The following is a 13,252-nucleotide window of genomic DNA, read 5'->3' on the forward strand; positions in this document are numbered from 1 at the left end:
ATATCACAGAGCAGGAGTCAGTATACAGCAGTGTGTGTGATATCACAGAGCAGGAGTCAGTATGCAGCAGTGTGTGTGATATCACAGAGCAGGAATCAGTATACAGTAGTTTGTGATATCACAAAACAGTATCAGTAAGTTAGAGTAATGTTACGGTGTAATATTTTTAACAACAGCATAAAGAAGTAAGGAAACTTTCCCATCATTTGTCATAGGAGGATTAGCTGTACATTCTGAGAAGTCTTCCTGGAAAGCTTATTTACATTTTTTTCAAATTTACTAAGAAATACACTATTCACATTTGATAATGTTTAAGATGAGAATTTTCAGATTCTAAAGAAGTGTCAACACTAGACATGTTTACTTTTCTCACAGTGCTGAAGAACAGGTTTTTATGAAATATTTTACTTAAAGGGATAAAAAGGTAAAAAGTGAAATTTGCATATCAATGTGAAATATAAGAATTGTTGCAATATACTTTTATTTACAAAAATGATTCTAGTAAAATTTATTACTGTTTTTTTTAGTAGCATATGCACATATCCTGTGAGTACCTGTGCACCAGTATTAAAACACCAGAGATCTGGGGCGCGATCTGATATACGGCGTAGTTTTCGGTGCAAGCGAGGGAACCTGCGCCGCCCATATTTTCACCTCGCACATTGGGGTATCCAATATACGGCGCCGTCAGATGCTAAAGTGGCGTAAGTAGGACAAACTGGTGTTGTTCCGAAATGTGCGCAAATACACATTTTAGTCGTCGCAAGTACTTACGCCAGTATTTTGTCCACGTAAAGTCTCAACAAAGTGTAGTTTTATGCAAATTAGGCTAACACTCGTAAAAATTACCCGCGACTCCATCTAAAAACGTGCAACATAATTACGATATTCAAAAGTCATATATAAACCCATGCGCAGCCGCCATTTTCTTCAGTGTGTTTGGATGGTTCAGTGAGCTACAGCACACTACAGTGAGTTTAGGATTAGTAAGAGTAGTGAGAGAGGCGCAGCATAATAGTTAGTTAAGTCAGATTTTTGTTTGGGTAAGCTTGTACATTTACTTACACTTATTTTTACATATTGCACACATTTTGCATACATACATATACAAAATACACAACACTTTTTTTTTCTAACACCTCACACATTTTATTTCAATTTTACAGTGTGATAGGCTGAGTGTTTGGTTGTGATTGTGTGTGATTGAACTGGGAGTGAGTGTGAGTGTGTGAGTGTGTGTAGTGTGAGGATGGCAGGGAGAGGTAGGGCGGAGGGGAGCGGAGTTGCAGGGAGAGGAGTATTGTAGCGGACAGGAGGAGCAGCGGGGTCCCCGTCAGGGAGTAAGTGGAGTGGGGAGAGGGAGAGTTAGAAGGGATGATGGGAGGGGAGATGCCCAGAGACCAGGCACACTTAGAAGAGGGACAGAGGGTGCACATGGGGACAGAAGTGGGGAGGAGGGAGAGGAAAGGGAGGAACCCACACCAGGGACATCCCAGGGAGCAAGCATGAGATGCCCAAACTTCTCATTCGATGAGAATGTTGCGCTAGTCCAGGCCATCATGGACAACCACAGTGCCCTCTTTGGCCAGGAGAAGGGCAAAGGCGTTGCCCTAAGGCGTAAGACAGCATGGTTGGCGGTAGAGGATGCTGTAAACAGTGTGGCCCCACAGAGGAGGACTGTCGAGGGACTTAAAAAAAGGTGGAACGATTGTAAGAGGCGGGTGAAAGAGGAGATGGGGCAGGAAGCCATGCACCAGAGGGGAACAGGTGGTGGTCCACCCCTGGAAACCGAATACTACACCTGGCAGGAGATGATACGCAGGTCCCGGACTTCCAGGGGCTCGTGACTCAGGGGCTGCAACCACAACACATCATGCTGGTGAGTAACATCCCACACACCAGTATTATATGTATTTGAGATATAACATCATTTAAAGGGACATGACATCCACACTTTTTCTTTCATGATTTAGAAAGAGAATGTAATTTTTTTTTTTTTTAACTTTTATTTATAATCCAAGACATTATCCATGAACAAATATAAACAACATTGGACACATAATCATAATCCAAAAAATTATACATATGTTCATTCACATAATACTGTATTTAATTATGCATACAGATATATTTTAACTAATCAGCATATTAATATAACATAATCAATCTACTCAATAACATTGCTTGGAGTTTTTAAATTTTTCAACCCCCCTGGACCCTCCCCTCCCTCCCCCATTCGCCCCCCCCCCCCCCCCCCCCCCCGTGCGGAGAGGCGATCAACCTAAGCCACAATCTCAAGAGGAAGAGAAAAGGGAAAAAAAAAAGGAAGAAAAAAAAAAAAAAACACCTCTGCCACTACCTCTTCCTTAAGCTTACCAATTCCCTAGTAAAACAATTTCTGTATTCCTAAAAGGAAAAATTATATGATTTATTTCTGCCACAGGGAATATCCTTAAAAAGACTGCTCATTTATCAAAAAATCTTTTAATGTCCTGATCGTTATTTAGGTCCGCATCTCTCTGCTCTAAAATGCATTGCTTTTTTATGCAATTTTTAATCTCAGAGATGCTTGGAATTGCACGACTTTTCCATTTTTTACAGATTAAATATCTAGTAGCGAGAATTGTAGATATTATTATTCCTTCGTTGTTTTGTCTACCAGGTTCTTTCTTGAGACATAGTATTATCTGATATAATGTTAATGAAAGACCTGTTATCTTTAGCACATTTCTGAGCCAGTATTCGACCTTAGCCCAGAGATTTTTAATCTTTGGACAGTGCCAGAACATATGTATTAAATCAGCTGGCTGGAGCGAGCATTTAGGACACTTATTAAACCCTATATTGGTACATTTGAAGCCTCTCCTAGGGGTAAAGTATGCCCCATGCAAGAGCTTTACATACGCCTCTCTCCAGGTTGCAGATAGTGTTACTTGGGCAATTTTCCTAATTGATAATTGAATAGTTTTTCTTTCAATGTTATTCTGAGGGATTAATATATTCCAATAGGCAACCATATTTGCCAATATTGAAGCCCCTTTATTTGTACTCAGAAGATGATAACACGGCGCAATCGACATATGGCCATTTCTTGTTAAAACCAGCCAATTTTCCAATGTACCCAATCCCCAGTCCCAGCCCACTTTCCTAACTAGATCTTGGATAAAGTGTCTTAATTGCAAATATGCAAAGAAGTCCTTATTGGACAGATCAAAATCCGTTTTTAATTTCTGAAATGTTTTAATACATTTCCCTTCTTGGTCTATAGTTTGAATTACCTTTGTTAGTCCAGCAGTGTTTTGCCATTTTCTAAAAACCTCCGAGTCCAGGCCGGCTTGAAATGTTTGGTTACCTGTTATAGGTAAGAGATAAGAGACTTTATTATTAATGGTTAAAAAAGATGCTATTTTATGCCAGGCTTTAAGTGGGTTAAGAATGGTTTTAAATTTTTAAATTTCTGCTGGGATTTCTTTAAGTTCTAGATGTATTAACGCAGCTGGGGAGTACGGATGACAGACACTAGACTCAAGATCATTGTTCAGTACATAATTATTAGACAAGATCTAGTCTACTACAATCCGAGCTAGGAAGGAAAAATTGTAAAACCTTATATAAGGTAGAGCAAGACCTCCACTTTCTCTTGGTGCCGTCAGTTTCATAAGGGATATCTTTGACCTTTTGTTCTACCACAAGAACTGAGTAAGAGAGGTATTGATCGATCGAATATCTTTCCCTAAGAGGATTATTGGTGTATTTTGGAGTATATACAGTAATTTTGGGAGGAGGGCCATCTTAAAGAGAGCTATCCTTCCAGAGAGTGATAATGGGAGTTTTTGCCAGGTCAGGAGCTTTTCCTTAATCGTTTTAACTACCGGGGGGATATTTAGCGCATATAAATCTGAAGTTCTTGTCGGAATGTGGATCCCTAAGTATTTAAAAGAGTGTGTTACTTGATGAAAGGGGGTTTCCAGTATAGAGGTATTATTCTTCCTAAGCCAGAGTATCTCTGATTTAGCCATGTTTAGTTTGTATCCAGAGAATGACCCGATTTGTTCCAATATCTGGAAAAGTTTTGGTATATTCAGTTTGGTATTTGCCAGATAAAGCAGCAGGTCATCTGCATACAGACCTATTTTTATTTCAGTGTTACGAATTCTTATACCATCCAAAAGATGGCGAATTTTAATTGCCAGAGGTTCAATGGAGATATTAAATAAGAGTGGGGAGAGAGGACAGCCCTGCCTTGTCCCTCTGCCTAGAGAGATAGAAGAGGAAATAGTGTTATTCACTATCAATTTTGTAAAAGATTGTTTATATAAATTTCCGATGAATTCAAGGAAATTGCCTCCGATACCGAAACGCCTTAATGATGTTTTAATATGTTCGTGAAATATTGAATCGAAGGCTTTTTCAGCGTCAATAGAGATGATAGCAAGGTCAGGTGTGTCCTCCCCCCCGATGCTAGGCATAACCTCAAAATATTCTGTCACTAACAGTGCTTCTCTAATTTTTGCAGCCAAATTGCGATTGTTTAAAAAACCTGATTGATCAGTATGAATAATTTCTGGAAGAATCCCTTGCAGTCTAGACGCTAAAATTGCAGTGAGGATTTTATAGTCGGCTTTAACAGAGCAATTGGTCTGTAAGATTCTTTACAGTTAGGGTCCTTTCCGCCCCTTAGTATCAGAGTTGTATATGAACTAGAGAATGAGGGAGAGATCGAATTACCCTTTGTGAAGAAACTATTAAAAAGAGTGCAGAGATGTGGGGTAACTTCACTAGACAGGATCTTATAGAATTCACTGGGGAGACCATCTGGGCCTGCTGCCTTATTTAGGGAGAGCTCAGATATTATCTTCTCTATTTCTTTAGACTATTAGACATTTCTACTGTAATTGTCGGATACGTAATGTCTGTCCATAAATCTAAAGATTTCTGTGAATCGCTTGTTTTAAATGAATAAAGCTCCTGATAATATTCATAAAATATATTTAAAATTTCATCAGGTTTGAAGATTTGTAATCCTTTATTATGCAATTTGTCTATTACAGGTTGTTTTTTCTCATTTTTAATTAATTTAGGCCTAGATTTAGAGTTTGGCGTTAGCCGTGAAAACCAGCTTGGTTTTAGGCTACCTCCGGTATTTGTAGTCACTCAAAAAAGGGTCTAACGCTCACTTTTCCATACCGCAGATCCCCTTACGTAAATTGCGTATCCTATCTTTTCAATGGGATTTTTCTAACTCCGGTATTTAGAGTCGTGTCTGAAGTGAGCGTTAGAATTCTAACGACAAAACTCCAGCCGCAGGAAAAAAGTCAGAAGTTAAGAGCTTTCTGGGCTAACGCCGGTTTATAAAGCTCTTAACTACTGTGCTCTAAAGTACACTAACACCCATAAACTACCTATGTACCCCTAAACCGAGGTCCCCCCACATTGCCGCAACTCGATTAAATTTTTTTAACCCCTAATCTGCCGACCGCCAACTACGTTATCCTTATGTACCCCTAATCTGCTGCCCCTAACACCGCCGACCCCTATATTATATTTATTAACCCCTAATCTGCCCCCCACAACGTCGCAGCCAGCTACCTACACTTATTAACCCCTAATCTGCCGTCCGCACGCCGCCAGCTACATTATCCCTATGTACCCCTAATCTGCTGCCCTAACATCGCCGACCCCTATATTATATTTATTAACCCCTAATCTGCCCCCACAACGTCGCCGCCAGCTACCTACAATAATTAACCCCTAATCTGCCGACCGCAAAGAGCCGCCAGCTACATTATAGCTATGTACCCCTAATCTGCTACCCCTAACACCGCTGACCCCTATATTATATTTATTAACCCCTAATCTGCCCCCCTCAATGTCGCCTCCACCTGCCTACACTTATTAACCCCTAATCTGCCGAGCGGACCGCACCGCTATTATTATAAAATTATTAACCCCTAATCTGCCTCACTAACCCTATAATAAATAGTATTAACCCCTTATCTGCCCTCCCTAACATCGCCGACACCTAACTTCAAACATTAACCCCTAATCTGCCGACTGGAGCTCACCGCTATTCTAATAAATGTATTAACCCCTAAAGCTAAGTCTAACCCTAACACTAACACCCCCTAAATTAAATATAATTTTAATCTAACGAAATTAATTAACTCTTATTAAATAAATTATTCCTATTTAAAGATAAATACTTACCTGTAAAATAAATCCTAATATAGCTACAATATAAATTATAATTATATTATAGCTATTTTAGGATTAATATTTATTTTACAGGTAACTTTGTATTTATTTTAACCAGGTACAATAGCTATTAAATAGTTAAGAACTATTTAATAGCTAAAATAGTTAAAATAATTACAAATTTACCTGTAAAATAAATCCTAACCTAAGTTACAATTAAACCTAACACTACACTATCAATAAATTAATTAAATAAAATACCTACAATTACCTACAATTAAACCTAACACTACACTATCAATAAATAAATTAAATACAATACCTACAAATAACTACAATGAAATAAACTAACTAAAGTACAAAAAATAAAAAAGAACTAAGTTACAAAAAATAAAAAAATATTTACAAACATAAGAAAAATATTACAACAATTTTAAACTAATTACACCTACTCTAAGCCCCCTAAGAAAATAACAAAGCCCCCCAAAATAAAAAAAATGCCCTACCCTATTCTAAATTACTAAAGTTCAAAGCTCTTTTACCTTACCAGCCCTGAACAGGGCCCTTTGCGGGGCATGCCCCAAGAAGTTCAGCTCTTTTGCCTGTAAAAAAAAATATACAATACTCCCCCCCCAACATTACAACCCACCACCCACATACCCCTAATCTAACCCAAACCCCCCTTAAATAAACCTAACACTAAGCCCCTGAAGATCATCCTACCTTGTCTTCACCTCACCGGGTATCACACCGATCCGTCCTGGCTCCGATATCTTCATCCAACCCAAGCGGGGGCTAGACATCCAATGAAGAAGGCCAGAAGAGGGTCCAAAGTCTTCATCCTATCCGGGAAGAAGAGTTGATCCGGACCGGCAACCATCATCTTCCAAGCGGCATCTTCTATCTTCATCCGATGAGGACCGGCTCCATCCTGAAGACCTCCACCGCGGACCCATCTTCATCCGGCGACGTCCAACTGAAGAATGACGGCTCCTTTAAGGGACGTCATCCAAGATGGCGTCCCTCGAATTCCGATTGGCTGATAGGATTCTATCAGCCAATCGGAATTAAGGTAGGAATATTCTGATTGGCAGATGGAATCAGCCAATCAGAATCAAGTTCAATCCGATTGGCTGATCCAATCAGCCAATCAGATTGAGCTCGCATTCTATTGGCTGTTCCGATCAGACAGAGAGAGAGAGAGGAAAAAAAAAAAAAAAAGACCCAGCAAAAAGGAGAAGTTTCCCCTTTCCCTTCCTCTTCCTCTTCCTTATGTACAGAAAAATATGTCCATTCCGCATAGGAGGAGATTAAGCACTGAAACGCATGTCGAACCAAGGGCCTATCTACCATTGAAAAAAAAAAAAGAGAAAAAAAAAAAAAAGAAAACCTGCATATTTTGCCATGTCTAGAATCTTATTGTTTAAACCTGTTATCATCGGACCGGGGAGTTCAGTGTTTTATAGAAGCTCTCAGCTAGATGAGCTTCTTCAAAGAAGTGTATAGCGTCATTAACTTTAACCTTTAACTTATAAGGGACTATTATAGTTGCCTGGTATCCTTTTTGTATAAACCTAGTACAGATAGGAGCAAGCTCCCTTTTTTTTGCTGCAGTATCCGCAGAGAAATCCTGAAACATAAGGATTGTAATACCTCCAACTTTAACTGGCTGTTGTTTACGATAATGTTGAAATAAAGTAAGTTTGTCTTGGAAGTTTAACAATTTAGCTATAACAGGTCTAGGCTTAGTTCTAGTTTTGTTCTCCATACGGAATGAACCTATCCTATGCGCTCTCTCCACTGGGATAGGATAGAAAGTAGATGGCAATTTTAAGATTTTAGGTAGAGTTTCTGATATAAAATTAACAAGATTATCAAATTGTTGTTCTTCTGGAAGTCCTATGATTCTTATATTGTTTCTCCTAGTACAGTTTTCTAGGTCTTCTAACCTATTTTGTATTTTTTGTAAATTGGTGTTCACAGCTTCCAGGTTAGAACTATGCGCTGTTGTTAGATCTTCCAGGTCCGAGACTCTCTGCTCGGCTTCCTGCAATCTATTAGAGAACTGGCGGACTTCCTGCGTTAATGAGCAGAAGTCTTGTTTGATTTCAGCTCTGAGAGCCTCAAATTTGGGAGAGAGCGCATCAGATATACTAACAACAAGGTTATGAAGGTTGGTGGGTTTTGTACCATTGGCATATTTAATAAAGCTGATTGTGTGTCCATGACTGTCTCTTGATTACCCTTCATTTTTCTGTCCCTCTGCCTCGCTGCCATGGTCGGAGAAGGAATCTTGGGTGAGACGTGAAGAAATTTATCCATGTGCTGGTGAACGAAAAAAATTACGGAAAAAGGAGGAGTGATTGAGGCAAAATTTCGTGAAAATTAGTGCTAGACTAAAAGTGATTGTGAGTTTAATTTGAGAGCGGGAAGCACTCTCAAATTGACGGTGAGGATAGATGTGTAGAGTGGTGATCAAGTGGGGGAAGGGGGGGGGAAAGAGAAAAAAAAAAAAAAAAGGGGGGTGAGGCCCCACGCCTAAGGGGGAAAAAGAAAAAGTGAAAAAAACAGTGATATTTAGTTATTTAGGTGAAGGAGGTCCAACCACGGATGCGAGAACCAGAGGGTGATATAAGTATGAGACTATGTCAGGTCTATTTAGCAGAGCTAATGGCAATAGCTCTTTTCAAAAGTTGCCCTGCTTCACTATCTGTACCGCAGGTTAAAAAGACATTACTTGTGAAACCAGCAAGAGTAACCTAGTTAATCTAGGTTAGATAAGACTCTAATACTAAAAAAAAAAGAGAATATGTCTTAGTACAGACAACTGTATAGAAATGTGGCCTAGAGAGGAGAGACCAGGAGTTATTTCAACTATTCAAATCCTAGTTCTATAGACTGTGTCTCTACCCCTTTGTACCTTCTTCCTAAACCTCTTCTTGGCTTGTTGCCCCACTTTTCTAGGTAGATACAATTTTACCAATAAATTATATCAGGCTTTGGTTCTTATACAGCATTTAGTTAATATCTTTAAATCCTTCAGCGATCAGGTATATATTTTTACAATTCAGCTCCCAGAAAGTGTAAGTGCCAGATATTTTATTTTAAGAGCTTGAGCTCTAAGATAGAAAAATTTAAGAATAACAGAATACTTGGAATTTCCCCATCTAATCCTCACATTTGAATTTCAAAAAATTAAATAATATTTCTTTACCTTTTGTGAGAGAGACAGTATTTTAGATAGGTAGCATTTTTGACAGAACAAAGAGAACCACTATGCAAAAAGGCAATTTCTTTATAACATTCTTCTACCCCTTACAGTTAATCCTTATAGTTAGTATAATTTACTCAGCGTGTTTTCAGAAGTATAGAAGTAAAGATATCATCTATAAATTATATAATGACACTTTAAATATAAATTTTTAACCAGGGGGGAATAAAAGAAAAAAAAAAAAAAAAGAAAATTTGAACATTAATACAGCTTAGAATTCTCAGATCATTAACATCTTTATGAAGTGGACTAAATGAATTTATGTAGCATAGTTCCCTTAGCAATTATTCCAATTATCTTTCCAAAGTCGACCATGGGCAAGTAAACTTATATGAAAGTAAAAAAAAAAAAAAAAAAAAGAAATAAGACAAGCAGCAGACACAGCAGAGAGTGAGAAAGAACAAAAAAAGAAGAGCAAAACATCAAAAACTTATTGCTGCTGTGTAACTAAAAGTCAGTGCTAGTTTAGGCAATTCTAACCTGCTGGAACATATGCCTGTTCAATAAAATTGAGAATCTTCCCATATATATTCTTCTCACCACCTTACCTTGATTTTCAGAAATCAGCGTCCAGCCGAGAAGGTCCTAATGCTTATATGGTATAATGTTGCCGCTATCAAGGAAAGCACAGCAGCCAAAGATAGTAAAGTGTCGCCAGTTGTCGCAACTCTCTGTGAACCACAGATACAGTATGCGCTAAGACGACAAACAGCTCCAGCTGACAGCCTCAGAAGCAAGGAAAGCAGAGCCAGTTCTCAGAAGGTCAGCCTCCTCTCCCAGCAGCTCAATCCGTGCGCCACCGTCAATCCGGTCAGAGACACCGGGAACACCAGGCAGGACACCTCCACAGCGAGCAAGAAGGCCGACCACCAGCAGCCTCCACCTCCCGCGCAGCACCGGTGGGGGAGGGGAGAGCCCATAGCGGGGAAGTGGACCAGCACCCGGTAAGCCCGCCTCTGATGTTTTTCACTCCCACCTCGTCTTAGTGGATCAGACACAGTGCCTCAATCAGCCGATCCGGTGACCTCAGGGGCATTAATCAGGATATCTCTGCGGTAAGTCCCCAGGCTTCACAAACAATCCTAACCTCCCACGCAGCACCGGTGGGGGAGGGAAGGGTTTAACAGGAGTCTGTCGCAGGTTAGTATGTGCCCGTATCAGAATTGAAAGCATCTTGGCATTAGGGCAGAGAATATATAGAAATATCCTCAACCTCCCACGCAGCACCAGTGGGGGAGGGAGGGAGGGAGCCGATTACCTTTCACAGGTTTCCCCTTAGATCTGATTCAAGAAGTCTTGATAAGTTTAGAAAGCACCAATATGCAGATTTTCAAAAGCTGACTAACAATGTCAGCACAGTGGGATGATTTGCCACTGTCAGGTCCCGGGAGCAATAGTATAAGCTGTCCAGGTAGCTATCCAGGTCTCTGGGTTCGGCACGAGAGACAAACTCCACCAGCAGCTGTAGGACTGGAGAGTAACTACACGCAGGTGTTGCAGTTAGCTCCTCCTCCGGAACTCAGAGCACAAGGTTTCAAGAGAATGCAATTTTAAACATCTTTCTAATTTACTTATATTATCTAATTTGTTTTATTCTCTTAATATTCTTTGCTGAAAAGCATATCTAGATATGCTCAGGAGCTGCTGATTGGTTGCTGCACATAGAAGCCTCGTGTGATTGGCTCACCATGTGCATTGCTTTTTCTTCAACTAAGGATATCTAAAAACATTTAGCAAAATAAATAATAGAAGTAAATTGTAATGTTGTTTAAATTTCTATTCTCTATCTGAATCATGAAAGAAAGATTTTGGGTTTAGTGGCCCTTTAATGTCACACATTCATGTACACAATGAGGAGCATGGTATTTGGCCTACTAACAAAAACATCTACAATTATATTTCACCTTAATGCTACTTAACACAATGTAATTCATGATATGAGGTGGAATAGTGCAATACTAACATGTCTCAGAGTAACACAGGCCACAAGCCACATGTAGAGTTTTCAGTAAATTGACACTATAGCCATCACAATACTTTTAGCTCAGAAAGCACGTTCTGTGCCTACATCAGGCTAAAGTAAATTGTGTGACCATAGTGTCACTTAAAGAACACATTTTTTTCCATCATTGACATGTACACATAACTATTGTATGAAACACATACCTGGATACTGTGCATATTAAAATACCTCATATCACAAATCACATTGTGCACATGCATGTTATAGAGTTTGACATGAGAATGAGTATAGGCCCTAGCATATATCAATGTACATTGTATGCCCACATGGACATATATATGACTGTACTAATCCATCTCATCATTTGACTCCTCCACAGAACCTCCTGTCACCAGGGTGCAAACAGGCATGCCGCCACCTCCACCACCAGTCACAGGCATGCCGCCACCAACACCACCAGTCACAGGCATGCAGCCACCTCCACCACCAGTCTTCAGTCAGCAACATGGACAGTATGTTCCCAGGTATGAGCAGGGTTGGATTGCCTCAGTTGAGGACCCGGAAGTGATGCCACCACCATTGGCATACGACCCCTGGCAAGATACCTGGCCTGAGGAATATTCTTTTGGCTTTGAGGGGGAGCCAAGTCAGCCACGAAGGGTCCATGTCTTTACCCTTCCCCCAACACAATATCAGGGCATTCATGGCTTTTCCACACAGGGGATGTCGCAAGAAATGCAAACTGGACAGGCTGAGTGGTCACACACTAGTCATCAATGGGACTACCAATCCACCCTGAGAGCTCCACCATCCTCTTCCCTTGGGAGAGCTCCACCATCCTCTTCCCCTGGGAGAGCTCCACCATCTGCCGATGAGCATATAGCTGAAGTTGTCCCTGAAACACCAGCAGCTGAAGTTGTCCATGATGCACCAGCAGCTGAAGTTGTCCATGATGCACCAGCAGCTGAAGTTGTCCATGATGAACCAGCAGCTGAAGTTGTCCATGATGCACCAGCAGCTGAAGTTGACCATGATGCACCAGCAGATAGAGCTGAACCTGCACCTAGAATCACTGCTGCTCAAGAGCCTGTATATCAACTGTATTCTCCCTGGGCGAGGAATACATTTCACTCCAGAGGAGGCTCATAACAAGCTGCGAGAGCAGACAAAGAGGCCAACACAGGTTTCACAGGAGCAAACAGAGGTTACTCCAACGTAACATAGAGCTGCAGAGGGACATGGCAGCATCATTAAATGCAATTGTACAAAACCAGTCGCAGATGATGAGAATTATTTCTGATATGCAGATGCAGAGTGACAACAGATGGCGGGAACAAAACCAACTCTTGGGTGTGTTGGTTGAGCACTTCACACACCAGCAGGACACTGCCTCCAGCCTATAATCTGTGGCCAGCACTCCAGCAGAATAATCTGAATCTTCCCAAACCAGGAGAACCAGGAAATCCACTCCAGTCACCTCAGCCCCCTCATCCAAGAAGCCTAAAAAAATTATAATATTCTTATAGTTCAACATAAATCTTGTCCTCTGTTATTTACCATATAATTGTCATCCACATCCATGTGAGGGGTGTTTTAGTACACTAATATTGTTTAAACATTTAATAAGGCCTGTGTGAAAATGGCCCAAAAAAGGTAATATCATCATGTTTATGACATATTCATATTCTATAAACCACATCACATAGTTGTGTATGAAGGGTACATATAGTAATATTCACTTATAAGATGTAAATCAAGGTTTCTCACATCCAATGGATATTGACACATGGGCAGGGATAGGCACAAGGCAAGGCTGTGGCAGA

The 13,252-nt window shown here is 40.2% G+C and overlaps 1 protein-coding gene across 1 annotated transcript; it reads left to right on the forward strand.

Annotated features, from left to right (window-relative positions):
- Positions 1 to 9,934: 9,934 nt before the first annotated feature.
- Positions 9,935 to 12,966, forward strand: LOC128636142 (uncharacterized). Its single transcript, XM_053689196.1, has 2 exons — positions 9,935 to 10,410; positions 11,809 to 12,966. The coding sequence occupies exon 2, from the start codon at positions 11,838 to 11,840 to the stop codon at positions 12,576 to 12,578; it is 741 nt and encodes a 246-aa protein (XP_053545171.1). The 5' UTR covers positions 9,935 to 10,410; positions 11,809 to 11,837; the 3' UTR covers positions 12,579 to 12,966.
- The last annotated feature ends 286 nt before the right edge of the window (positions 12,967 to 13,252 follow it).

This window comes from Bombina bombina, chromosome 7, assembly GCF_027579735.1.
Source record: "Bombina bombina isolate aBomBom1 chromosome 7, aBomBom1.pri, whole genome shotgun sequence".
In the NCBI taxonomy this organism is placed as follows: Eukaryota; Metazoa; Chordata; class Amphibia; order Anura; family Bombinatoridae; genus Bombina; species Bombina bombina.

Bases quoted from the DNA above. Each gene is read 5' to 3' on its own strand.
- LOC128636142 (XM_053689196.1), top strand. From the start codon at position 11,838: ATGCCGCCACCTCCACCACCAGTCACAGGCATGCCGCCACCAACACCA.